At 39.2% G+C, this 11,749-nt stretch overlaps 1 protein-coding gene across 10 annotated transcripts in view; it reads right to left on the bottom strand.

The window, feature by feature from the left end:
• NOX4 (NADPH oxidase 4) overlaps positions 1-11,749 on the bottom strand; it is a 118,158-nt gene that overhangs the window by 87,700 nt on the left and 18,709 nt on the right. For all 10 annotated transcript variants that reach the window (XR_014589295.1, XR_014589296.1, XR_014589297.1 and 7 more), the window contains 4 exons: positions 9,634-9,714; positions 5,601-5,829; positions 3,453-3,617; positions 3,260-3,322 (listed from right to left, as the gene is read on the bottom strand). Coding sequence is in view for 5 of the 10 variants with exons in the window: in XM_083854728.1 (XP_083710854.1) it covers positions 3,260-3,322; positions 3,453-3,617; positions 5,601-5,829; positions 9,634-9,714 (538 nt within the window). In the remaining 5 variants the exon portion in view is untranslated. The remainder of the gene's footprint in view (positions 1-3,259; positions 3,323-3,452; positions 3,618-5,600; positions 5,830-9,633; positions 9,715-11,749) is intronic.

The raw sequence follows: 11,749 nt of genomic DNA, 5'->3' as shown, positions 1-11,749 counted from the left end.
TGTGTTCCTCCACCCTGGTGTTATGTAAGAAACTGAGCTAAACTGTAAATATTACACAATCTCAAAAAGGGAAGGGACTAGTAAAATATCTCCACGACTCCTTCATGCTGACTCACCCCTTCCCTTCCACTTAAGGTTATTACCCATATTTAAGAGTATAAAGATATGCCTGAAATGGTATTTTTTGTCTCTTAAGCATGCTCTAGGCACAGTGAGATATTTCAGCAGGACATCACACAAAGCCTAGACACAGACTTTTTAGCATGGCCTGTTGCAATAGACGTAGAGTATTGGTTTTAAACTGAAAGAGGGTAGATTTAGAGTAGAGACAAGGAAGAAATGTTTCAGAATGAGGATGGTGACACACTGGAACAGGTTGCCCAGACAACTGGCAGGTGCCCTGTTCCTGGAAACATTCAACATCCCTGAACTGGATGGGGCTCTAAGCAACCTGATCGAGTTGAAGATGTCCCTGCTTATTGTAGGGGAGGTTGGACTAGATGGCCTTTAGAGGTCCCTTCCAATCAAAGTATTCTATGATTCTAAGCAGGACAAGAGTGCCAGGAAGAAGATTGCAGTCTTCTCCCCAGCTCTGCTACAGTCATTGCTGAAGTCACTGCTGCAGTGCACTTCCAGTACCTGAAGTACACACACTTTTCATTCATTTCTTGCTGTGGATCTAAGCCCTCCATCCCACCACGAACCTAGGGAAATAACCCAGGGATTATGATCATTCAACAACAGAAGCAGCAGTTGTTCCAGCTTGCTTAATAACTATAAGTGGGTCAGATGGGAGCAGAAAAACAACTGAGTTAAGCTTTTGCCTACCCATTCTACAAGCATTGTCCCATGGCTGGCATCATTCTAAACAACAAAAAAGCTCTCTATGCAGAACATCAGCCCACAGCATATTCTCTGACCTAGAAGGACATGTGGAAATGTGTCCCCTGCTTAGGCTGGGTAAAAAGACTGTCATAGATCTAGACACTTAGAATCCTCATTATGCTGTAGAGGTCATTTCCCCAATGACAGCTTTTCTCCAGCAGAGTTAATGTAGCAAAATACGTTTGTGGCAATTCAGTGATAACTTAATATCTTGTAATAGTTAGAATATATATGTGATCTTAAAGGATATGCTGTTATGCTGAAGGATATCACCGCACTTAAAAGTGTAAAACATTGAGCATGAACAGAAATTGCCTGGTCTAGTATTACTTACATAAAATTCAATGCATTGTGCATGAGTGGAAATCGCTAATTTTAATGTTAGATATTTAATACATGGTTGTGAAACTTATACAAACTGTAATTTATCAACTACAATTACATGTTGAAAATCTACTGCACTGTATATAAATGACTTATTCATGTTCACTAAGAAAACTCAAATTCATAAGAGATTCATTTTCCATAACTCCTAGCTCTAGAAGTTCATGTGCAAAAATAATTTTTCATAACATGCATTGTCATACTATGCCATTTTAATTACTGGATGAAATTCTTGATTCATGAAAGGAATCTGACATCTAATTCAACTTCATCTTATGACCTCACCCAGTAGGTCAGTGTCAGCAGACAAAAACTCTCATCTGAAACAACCAATAATTTTTTGGAGAACTTCTAAAAATTAAAACAACAAAATCCATTGTTTCAGCAGTGTCCTAATATAAGAAGGCTAAATCTTTATAATAAGAATTCCAGTTTCCAAACTGTGCATTTACTAATAATGATCAAATTATTACCATCATATTATTTTGACTGAGATGGACAGTGAGAAATTAGGAACATGATGTTTTAACATTAATGCTTAAATAAGATGTGCCCACTGGTACAGACCAGCTCTATAGCTGTAGTAGGGCAAAATGAGTGGAACGAGCTACCCAAGACTTAAACTAAGTTCTTGAAATTTATGTTCCGATCACTAATATAATAAGAAAATGTAAATGAATACTGACTACACCATTTGACATAAATTCATATATGCATGTAATTTTTCAGTATTCCGTATCAAGTTATCTTTGTGCACTATACAGTGGACAGTCTTAAAAAGTGACTACTTCCATTAACAACAGTTAAATAACACATTTCTCTGCTCTGTACTGGTCAAGTGAATAGCCATGAAAACTTTGCAAAAGTGCCATTAATGCTTCACTAAGCTACACAGAGGCAGCTTCCCTTAAGTGAGATTCATTCCTAGATTTACAGCACAAAATTGATTTTAGGTAGAATTTAATGCGGATTCCCCTGTGACTCCTAGCTCAGCATACAGATCAGTAAATTAACAAACCAAAATAAAACACCCCATGAACCCAAAGAACTGGACTTGGTTGTGCCCTCTGAGTATCAGGTAGCATACAAATATCTCAATTGCTCCACAGCACTAGCTATAACTCAGTAGGAATAAAGTATCAGTTATCAGTCCAAAGAAAGCAATCAAACATGAACATTAATGTCCCCAGTCTTCCTGAAGAAGAATGTTCAGTTCAGGCAAGCCAAAGTCATCTTCTCCCATGAGAAGGAAAAGGCTGCCACTAATATTCAACCTCAGACTCTACTTTTTTAACAATATAGCCAGTCAGTGCCTGAATTTTTAACAGAATCTACTGGGTCTCTGCACTATGTACTCCCAAAGAACTTCAGGTCTATTTATACACAATTGCATATTATTCCAGTCTGTCTCTACAGGTTTCAGTTCCCATTCTGGACCAAATGAGTAAGTAGGAATCCTAACATTGTATGACTCCACTGGTATATCACCTTAAGTCATCTCTATGTAGATAAGATGTATCTCTTAGTATAAAAATAAAGCAGAAAATAATTTTAGAAACTTTTTTAACTTGATGTTTTTCTAACTTTGAAAAAGGCAGTCACAGAAATGTATTCTCACTGAAAAAGAAAGGTGGCAAAAGTTTATTGCCATTTGTGCCCCTTCTGTATTAAGTCAAGAAATATGGCTGAAAAACTTCTTCTATAAAAGAGTTTTCAAAATCATATGGATTTCATTGATTGTTTATTATTGGTTTTCACTTATGAAAGACTTTGAAAAAAGTTCCCATTATTTTTTTCTCAACAGCGGAGAAAATGAAATATGTATTGAGTATTGTCACACAAAATAATCATGCCATTTCATATTCATTGGTACCCTCATAAATGAAACATGAGCCCTGCTGGAGAGAATTGTCACCTTGAGAGAAACAAAGGCCATTTGGTTACCAAATATAAATAAAAGGAAAGTACAGAAAAGAACACTATTTCTTACCATTGTAAGAGTGAATGGATGGCTTTCCAGGGCAGACACTCTTGGACAGTGGAGAATAACATACTGAAATAAAATGGTAGAAAGGATACATTCAAAACATTCAGTGATGGGCTAGTACTTATAAAGTAATAGTCATACCTACAAATAATGTTACATGAAAGCAAAGTGATTTTTTAGGGGCACATTAACTCACCTGACCAGGCCTTGCTTCAAAGTCATCCTTCATCATTCTGACTTCAAGGACATTGGAGGGGTGGCTGATGACGGCAGTGATTGTCACTGGTTTATTGCTACGGATGTAGCGGTACAGCCGCTCCACACAGTACAGGCACAGGGGCCCCGAAATCCAGAACCACGTCTAAGGGAGAACAAAAGTATGTTACCTCAAAGACTTTTAACTTTTAACTGTTTTCAATTTTCACAACTACACGAGTGCTTTCAGGATCTCACTTCACATCTAACATCCACGCCTCTCTCTACATGCAGAAACACAAGAACGTCCCGAAGCCTTGATCAGCAGCAGCACCCAGGGGCCCAAGCAATCTCAATCACAAAACTCATCAGAAAAAAAAAGCTAATGACCTCACTTGCTACCGTGTTATTCTGGTTTTATATGTTAGATTGCAGCTGGTTTCAGCAATGAAAGAAACAGTACCTACACAGACCTAAGTACTATACAGCTAGTTAACATTTATGGAAAAATTAAATAATACTGTCTGGCAGTATTATTTAACTATTACCTTTGTATGGTTATCTCACATTCAAGTAAAAACCTTAGAAAGCTGCATTCCTGTGCTAGAGAAATTATGCTGATATTAAACTAATGTAAAATCATAGACAACAGAGAGAAATGGGCACTTCTGAATCACAATCCACTTGCTTCCATGGAAAATACATGCTAGACAGAAAATGCCCATTACTCTGCACTGATCAGATGGCAAGTCCTGGGTGACTATTCCAGCTGGAGACATTTGCAGCTGCTCAGCTAAACCCCATCTTAACAGTCAATTACCAATAGCTTATGGTAGACTTATCTACTAATTCCACATCTGCTCAGTCATTCAAATTGTGGCATTGAAGTGGCCCTCAACCCTGATCTATCTTCCCTCCCTTCCCAATTTCTGACATTACACATCCACATCTCTTGCAACTAGCAGAGCACTTACTTTCAATAAAAAAACCTTACAAGCTTCAGTAGCTCAGTTTTGTGTTTTTTTTAAACTTGGTATCAACAATTTTTACAAAACCAAAAAGGTCCTAAATAGTGTTTCAAACCTGCCAGGAGAACACTAAGTGGCATTTATTTCCTTTACTCCTTTCTCATTAATGGCTCTAAAGCAGGCATCTGAAGCCCCTGAGAAGACTCCTTGCTGTCCTGTGGGTCATATGGAGCCAGATATAAACTAATGCTCATAATTCAGGAGTACTACCACAACAAAATACCAATCCAAAGAACTTTGTTGGAGGAATTCAAAGTAGAATTAACTGTTTCTCATTAGAACTACATGCTCCATAGAAAAATTTGTTCTCAGTGCAGCTAGTAAGGGGGATATTTATTCAACAGAAAACAATTTTGATAATAATAAAGAAAAACTCCAGTGGGGTCTGTTATGGGACCATCTTGAATGGGTGGGCCTTGGACTCATGAACTCCATATTTGCAAGCTTCCTCAGGCTACTTGCCAATACAGCCCAACTCATCTTTTCTCAAAAGAGAAGAGAAAATTTTGGACGAAGAAAAAGCTGCTGCCACAAACAGAGAAACAAAAGGAAAACGGGAAACAGAAAAAGAAAAGGCTTTTCTGTCCCCACTGTCATCATACTCATTTACCCATGCCACATATAAAACAAGCCTGTCTGCAAACAACAGACTACAAAAGCCAAACCACAACCAACTGCAACCCAGAAATGAGTATTAGGACTTGCATCCGCATGTAAAAAAGAGAACAAATGGAGCTTGATTATTTCAATTAACTACTGCCACACAATGCTTACAATGGACCTTACGAAATGTTATATAAATGTTTGCTCTGAAATGCTATGCTGCAAAATCACATTTTTAGCAGGATCAATACATCTTTTATGGTGTTGTTCAAAAGAGAACATTACAGCCAATCTCTTGACATTTTTTCATCCTCTCTGTTCTATGCACCACGTTGTAATGCACTTCAGGGTTAAATACAGATTGTTTTTTCCCCACCAAATCTTTGAATGCCTCAGAAGGTTTTAATAATATTTTCCATTATTAAAACATCTGGTCTGGAAAAGCAATAATTAGTGGTTATGGCTGACTGAAAGGCTTGGCATGGTTTTTAATACCTGAAATGTCGGATCATACAGACCTCTGGGAAGTGCGACTGGAACTTGGGCTCCTCGGAACAGACTCTCATAAAGCTATTTTGTACAAAAGGTTCTGGTACTGGTAAGTCCTCTGGGAAAGATTCAGTAGTATAGTCAGGAAACAGCTCTTCAAAAGCCTTTGGCACTGTCAGATTCTGTCGGAGTGTTTTGTTAGGATTAAAGCAACCAGGAGGGTGTTCCTCTAAGTTGGTCTGGTACTTGAGTACTCCCCTACAGGAAAATAAAAATAATAAAGACACCAAAGTAACAGTAAATAACAAACAACTTCAGAAAGCAGTCATCTCTGTTAGAAATTTTATCCCATTTGCCTTCAGGACTTTCAATGAAATTGAAACTTTGCAACAATAGAGCCTTCTGTCACTACAGGCATGGTTTAACTTTTCCAGTTCACTTGGCACTTCCCACTGAACAGCCTCAAGCTTGACACTGCTTGAAAAGGAGAGAATATTGTGGGGGCCTTGAAAAAAAAAAAAATAATCACATTTCCAATTCAATCGAACACAGGCTGTTTTCACTCATCCGCCCTACAGTCAGCAAGCCCCGTTTTTAAGGCAATCCTGTAGCAGAAGTAGCCTAAGTTGCCAAATCATAAACTGCAGAAATGTTCCCACTACTTGGTGTTTAGCAGGTTTGCACACAAATAGAAGGAAAAAACAAAGCCCTGCATGGTAGCCAAGGAATCTTCCTTGCAAATTATTTTATGAGGTCCATCCTTATTTTATTTTTCCTCAAGCTAAGTTAAATTTACAGTAAAATGAAGTAAGAAATTTGAAGCTGCAGCTAGAAACTCTGAAGAAAGAATTGGAAACTTAAGACACTCTTGGATATCTCAGCACATGAATGAATCACTGAAAACAGGGAAGAACAGATAATAGCAGTAATAAAATTCCTCAGAAGTACTACTTGTTTCCAAATCTAGATTTGATGACAGTAAAACCACAAGGAAGAATATTAAAAAAAAAGGAAATGCTGAATGACACCTGTAGAGGATGGTGCTGGGTGGGAACTGAGGCATATTGATACAATGCCCTCTTAGTGCTAAGCCTTATTATGAAAGTTCAGCTTAAGTATACAATCAAACATAAGGACAGGTGCTCCCCCTCCTCTCCTCAACATAAATGCAGCAGCAGCAGCAGCAATAGAGTTTAATTCAGAAGAAAGAGAACTAGGACATCTGCAATATTCCCAACCTAAATAGGCTCTGACAGGCTACTGGCAATCTTCCCTACAAAAATGCAGTCCTGACAGCTAGTAACAAGCTTCCTACATGGTCCAGTGAATCATGTCAGCTTGGAAGTTAAGCCTGCTCACTCTTAAATTCCACATCTGACCCTGGGAGAATCATTTGGGAAGTGTCCTTGCACCTACACCCATGCTTCTGCCTGCATTTATTGCTCAATCATGCCTATCACTTGCATCTGGCATCACTGCTGGTCACCACATATTGGCAAAGCGACAGACACCCCCAGCATTATGCTAGCTCCCTGCTCCATAAATATTATGGTGCCTCATGGATTTAGTTGTTAGCCAAAGCCCATGCAATATTTTTCCAGTGAACCTTGTGTGCATGCTTGCCAGCAACTCCCACAGATTCCCTCTTCTCAGCACATCCTGAAAGAGGATTGCCTTGAGAGAAGCTGCAAACACGAGCATCCCCTCCAGTGATCTCTGGTTTATTTAACCTATTACAAACATGCTAACTGAGAGGCAAACAGGGATGGCAAAGCTGCCTGTTAACAGCAGCTCAATAACTCCCATTTCTGAAGCTGTCAAGGAAAAGTAAGTCTTACACACACACCCAGGATGAGTGCCCAGAAAGGTTGAGTTCCACACTGAACAAACAAACACTAACATATGACAGATGAATCACATCACTTTATATATTGCTGAGAAGTGGTTGGCTGCCTGAAGGACACTATAAGAACATACCTACAGCAGTTAGAAACAAAAGAAGAATCCAGCAATACTGTGGAAATACTGAACTCCTAAGACAGGTAAAACCTGAGTCAACCTGCCTGCACAGTTCAGCCACAGGAGATGCCTTGCTCTGGCAATGTGTTTGCAAATCTCTAAGACATCCCACACAGGAGTAATTTGGGACCTAAGCATGAATATCTAAGCTTCCTCTATTCTCAAAAGAGATCAAAGAATTTTTTAGGTTGGAAAAGACCTCTAAGATCATAAAATCCAACCATTAACCCAGCACTGCCATGTTCACCACTAAACCATGTCCCTATGCACTGCATCAACACATCTCTCAAATACCCCCAGGGATGGTGACTTCATTGCTTCCCTGGGCAGCCTGTTCCAGGGCCTGACAACCATTTAGGTGAAGAAATTTTTCCTAATGTCAAATCTAAATCACCCCTCATGTAACTTTTGGCCACTTTCTGTTGATCTTATCACTGTCACTAATGGAGCCAGTAATCATCCAGTTCACCTGAACGCAGATCTCTGAAACAGCAAATTACATGAAGCATTCTTCAGGCTCCATTGGCTGTATTTATCAGAATTCATTAGACCATAATGGGAAAGACACAGAGAGAACATGTAGAGACCTACATTTAGGCATCTCAAAGTTGAACTGACTCCCACTCTCTGTGACTCATTCCTCTCCCACTTCTGACACTCAGTTCTTTCAGATTTGCACTGAATACCTTTGTAATTCAATACTAAGGAGGCTGTGTACCAGAATATGCCTGTTCAATGCTTGCTGTCTAACTATAGCCTCGGTTTGCAAACTTGGTAAATGGAACATGGTTAGGAAAACAATGGGCAAAGGATAATACTGTGAAGGAGATTAATTAAACTGGACATGAAAAATACCCCTAAGGCAATCACTGGAACAGATTGCCGAGGGAGGTTAGAGGACCTCAGTCACCAGATGTTTTAAAGAATTTGACAAACACCTGTCAAGAATAATTTAGAAAAAGTTCATTCTGGCGTAGGATGGGGAGAACAGGTTGGACCCATCTTCCCTATCTTCTTCTATAAGCAAGTGCTATGCCATTGACAAAAACAAACATACAAAACAACAACAAAACCCCAAATAAACCCCTGAAACAAATAATAAAACCCCCAAAACACTCAGAGAACTGGAATTGTCTCCAGGAAGTTTCAACTGTTTTGAACTCATCATTTCTCAAACAGGATATCTTATTCAAAAATGTATTCCTACCATGATCTTGATAGGCCTAATTCCCTTTCCATGTTTACTTTAAGCAGCAGGGCTCAGTGTCAATGTTCAAGCACCCTGTGTTTCAGTAGATATTTGATGACATGGAGAAATAAACCTCATTCAAATACACCTTCCCTTCTCTACAGTCTGCATCTCCATCCAGAGAGGAAACTTCAGAGATATTAATGGAAGAAATTTTCACAGAATCATAGAATAGTTTGGGTTGGAAGGAACCTTTTAAGGCCATCTACCTTAACCCCCAACTCATGCAGACATATGTTGTAACTTCTGGAAGATGCTTTACCTTGCAACAGAGCTCAGTTTGTTTGTGCCTGATAAGAGATCTGACCATCAGCTTCGTGGCACATAAACACTGGTCTGATGTTTGTGAAAAGAAGAAAAACTAGCAAATTTTGTAGGAAAAGAAAAAAAGGCAATTAAGGAGACGCCATTCCTTCCCTCTCCTTTGGAGTCAAAAAGGAAGGCAGAAAGGAAAACGCCAGGGATGAGCAGCTTGGCTTCATATTCTTGTCTTAGAAAACAGGTAAGAGGAGGCAGAAAAAGAAACTATATTTTCTTGATTTCTCACTAGACACTGAGCAGTGGAAATGGAAAAGGAATAATCTTGAAAGTGAAGAAGTTTGTGCTAGTTGGCTATAGCACACACAAATCTCCAATCTGCAGCCTGATCTTTCTTTAAACACACACCAGAGGACAATGTCTTGTCCCAAGGTTGGCCCACTGCACTCAAGCTAGCTTGGGAAAGGCAGCAATCAAGCAAACTTCTCTTTCTGGTTGTGCTTCGAGAAAAGGAAAAATATTTTCCATTTACTTACCCAGAAACATGCAGCATCAGAAGCATATAGAAGACAAAGAAAAGGTTGTGTGTATACCAGAAGATGTCATAGTTTGAAACCCTGAAAACAATAAACCATGGTTCAATGCTATTTCAACTCAGATGGAATCACTGTTAATTAAAAGCAGACCTGTGCACACAGGACATCATCATACACTGCACACTCATGCAAAATAGTCAAAGCCCAGAATGTTTTCCCATGGGTACACTGTATTCGCACACAATTAAGTGTTGAGAAGAACAAGTGACTGGCACAGAAGTAACAAGCTGAGAAGGAGAGGTAAGGGTGTCAAAGTACAGAACCAGGATGGAGAACTCTTCTGAAACTGGGAGACTTGACTGCTTTTGCAGGTCCTAGTTAGTCTTCATGAGATCCTTATAGCTGGAATTGCTCTTCCACCTCTAGTCTCAAAACTCAACCTCCTTATAGTGAGTGTCATCTTGCATTCTCCCTGCCCCAATACAGTTTAACGTGTCACTAAGGCTGTGGCACACAAACAGGTAGCATGGACAGCAGCAGAAGGGCCAGTGGGAAGGGTAAAAAACTTGTGAGGGTTCAGAGTGGAAGAAGATACAGGAAGAATAGGACCTAGATCAAGGAGACAACAAGAGCACAGTAGGAGAATTTTCATTGCAAGAAGCCACATACATTACTGCTCCAGTCTTGGGAGGAACAAGAAGAACATTATCACTGTGAGATCAGGAGAGGTGAAGGAAAAAGAGAACTTCCTTTTATCAGTAATTTGTCAGATAATATAAAGAAACTTCATACCAAAGAAAATACCCATCTGGAACTGTCTTCTGTTAAGCTTGTTTGGGTTTTTTTTGAGTAAAATAGTTACTAACAAACAACCAAATGGCTAAGAAAACACACTACTTCACAGCACACAAACACACCTCTCACACTACACAGCATGGCAGGAGAGACCCCTCTAAAACCAAAAACCCTACCCCCATTCATAAACCAAAACAATTAATAAATTAAAAAAAAAAAATCTTTAGCTCTGAGAACATGATTTAAGAAGCTATTCCTCTGATGCAGCTAACTTCTTTTTTTTCCAGAACTTTTTCCCTCCTATGGTCTTCTGCACAACCAGCTAACTGTTCTTCCTTCAGTACAACTGAAACATATACTGCATTTGTTCCTGTCAATACAAGACTTGTTTGTTTTCTTTCTTAAGAGAGGAAAAATAACTTTGATAATCCAAGGGCTACCAAAATAAAATCCAAGCCAGCAAAGTAACAAGGCAGGAAGCAAAGTGGGGGAAAAAGGAAGCAAAGGAAGGAATACAGCAATAGCAAGGGGCTCTGAAATCCCCCCTGCACCCTGCCATTCTTCCCCCAGTCAGCATTATGTTAACACTTTTTCCTCCTCGAAGCTGCTCAAGCCTTTTATAACTCCCCTCTCCCTGGGAAGTATTTCCATGCAGTCACTCATCAGCGTCTATGAGGAGTTGTGAGAGTAATCATCAGTAAGGGGAAAATAAGAACAATTGTGTGCAGAGTGGAAGCAAAATTGGAAGACACAAAGGGAGTAAAATTTTCTCTCTGTCTCAAAACCAGTAACAGAATCCTAGAATGGGACCTTAAAGATGGTCTAGGTTGAACCCTCATATCATGAGAAGGGACAAGGGCAGGTCTTGGAGATCTAGTTTAATTTGGTTTCATGCTATAATACCAAAAGCTGCACCCTGAATGTTTTATTGGCTCTTGAGCACCTTTTTCAGAATGCACCAATTTTTCAAAATTTCAGTGATGAAAAGTCAGTCCCTGGACTGCTTCTGACATGTTACTTTCAACAGTTAATTATTGTTACTGATTAAAATTTCTGTACACTTCTTTCCTGACTACATCTAAATGTCAGCTTCCAGCTCGTTGAGCATTTTATTCATCTTTCAGCACTCCTACAGATACCTCTACTATAAAATCCTGGTTCCTCACATGTGTCAAGTTGCCCTAAATGTGAGCAGGCTCTCTGAACTTCACCTCCTTAAGGGTATGTAAATCCTTGAACCTCTTACCATGAAGCGTATTTTGCAGCACTGTAATAATTACATATTTCTTACTTGTATCCTTAAACTGTGTATCCTACAGAT

The sequence above is a fragment of the Zosterops lateralis genome (genome assembly GCF_965231275.1).
Source record: "Zosterops lateralis genome assembly, chromosome: 2".
Classification (NCBI taxonomy): domain Eukaryota; kingdom Metazoa; phylum Chordata; class Aves; order Passeriformes; family Zosteropidae; genus Zosterops; species Zosterops lateralis.
Note: the sequence above shows the minus strand (reverse complement) of the source record. Positions and strands in the feature narration are given on the sequence as shown.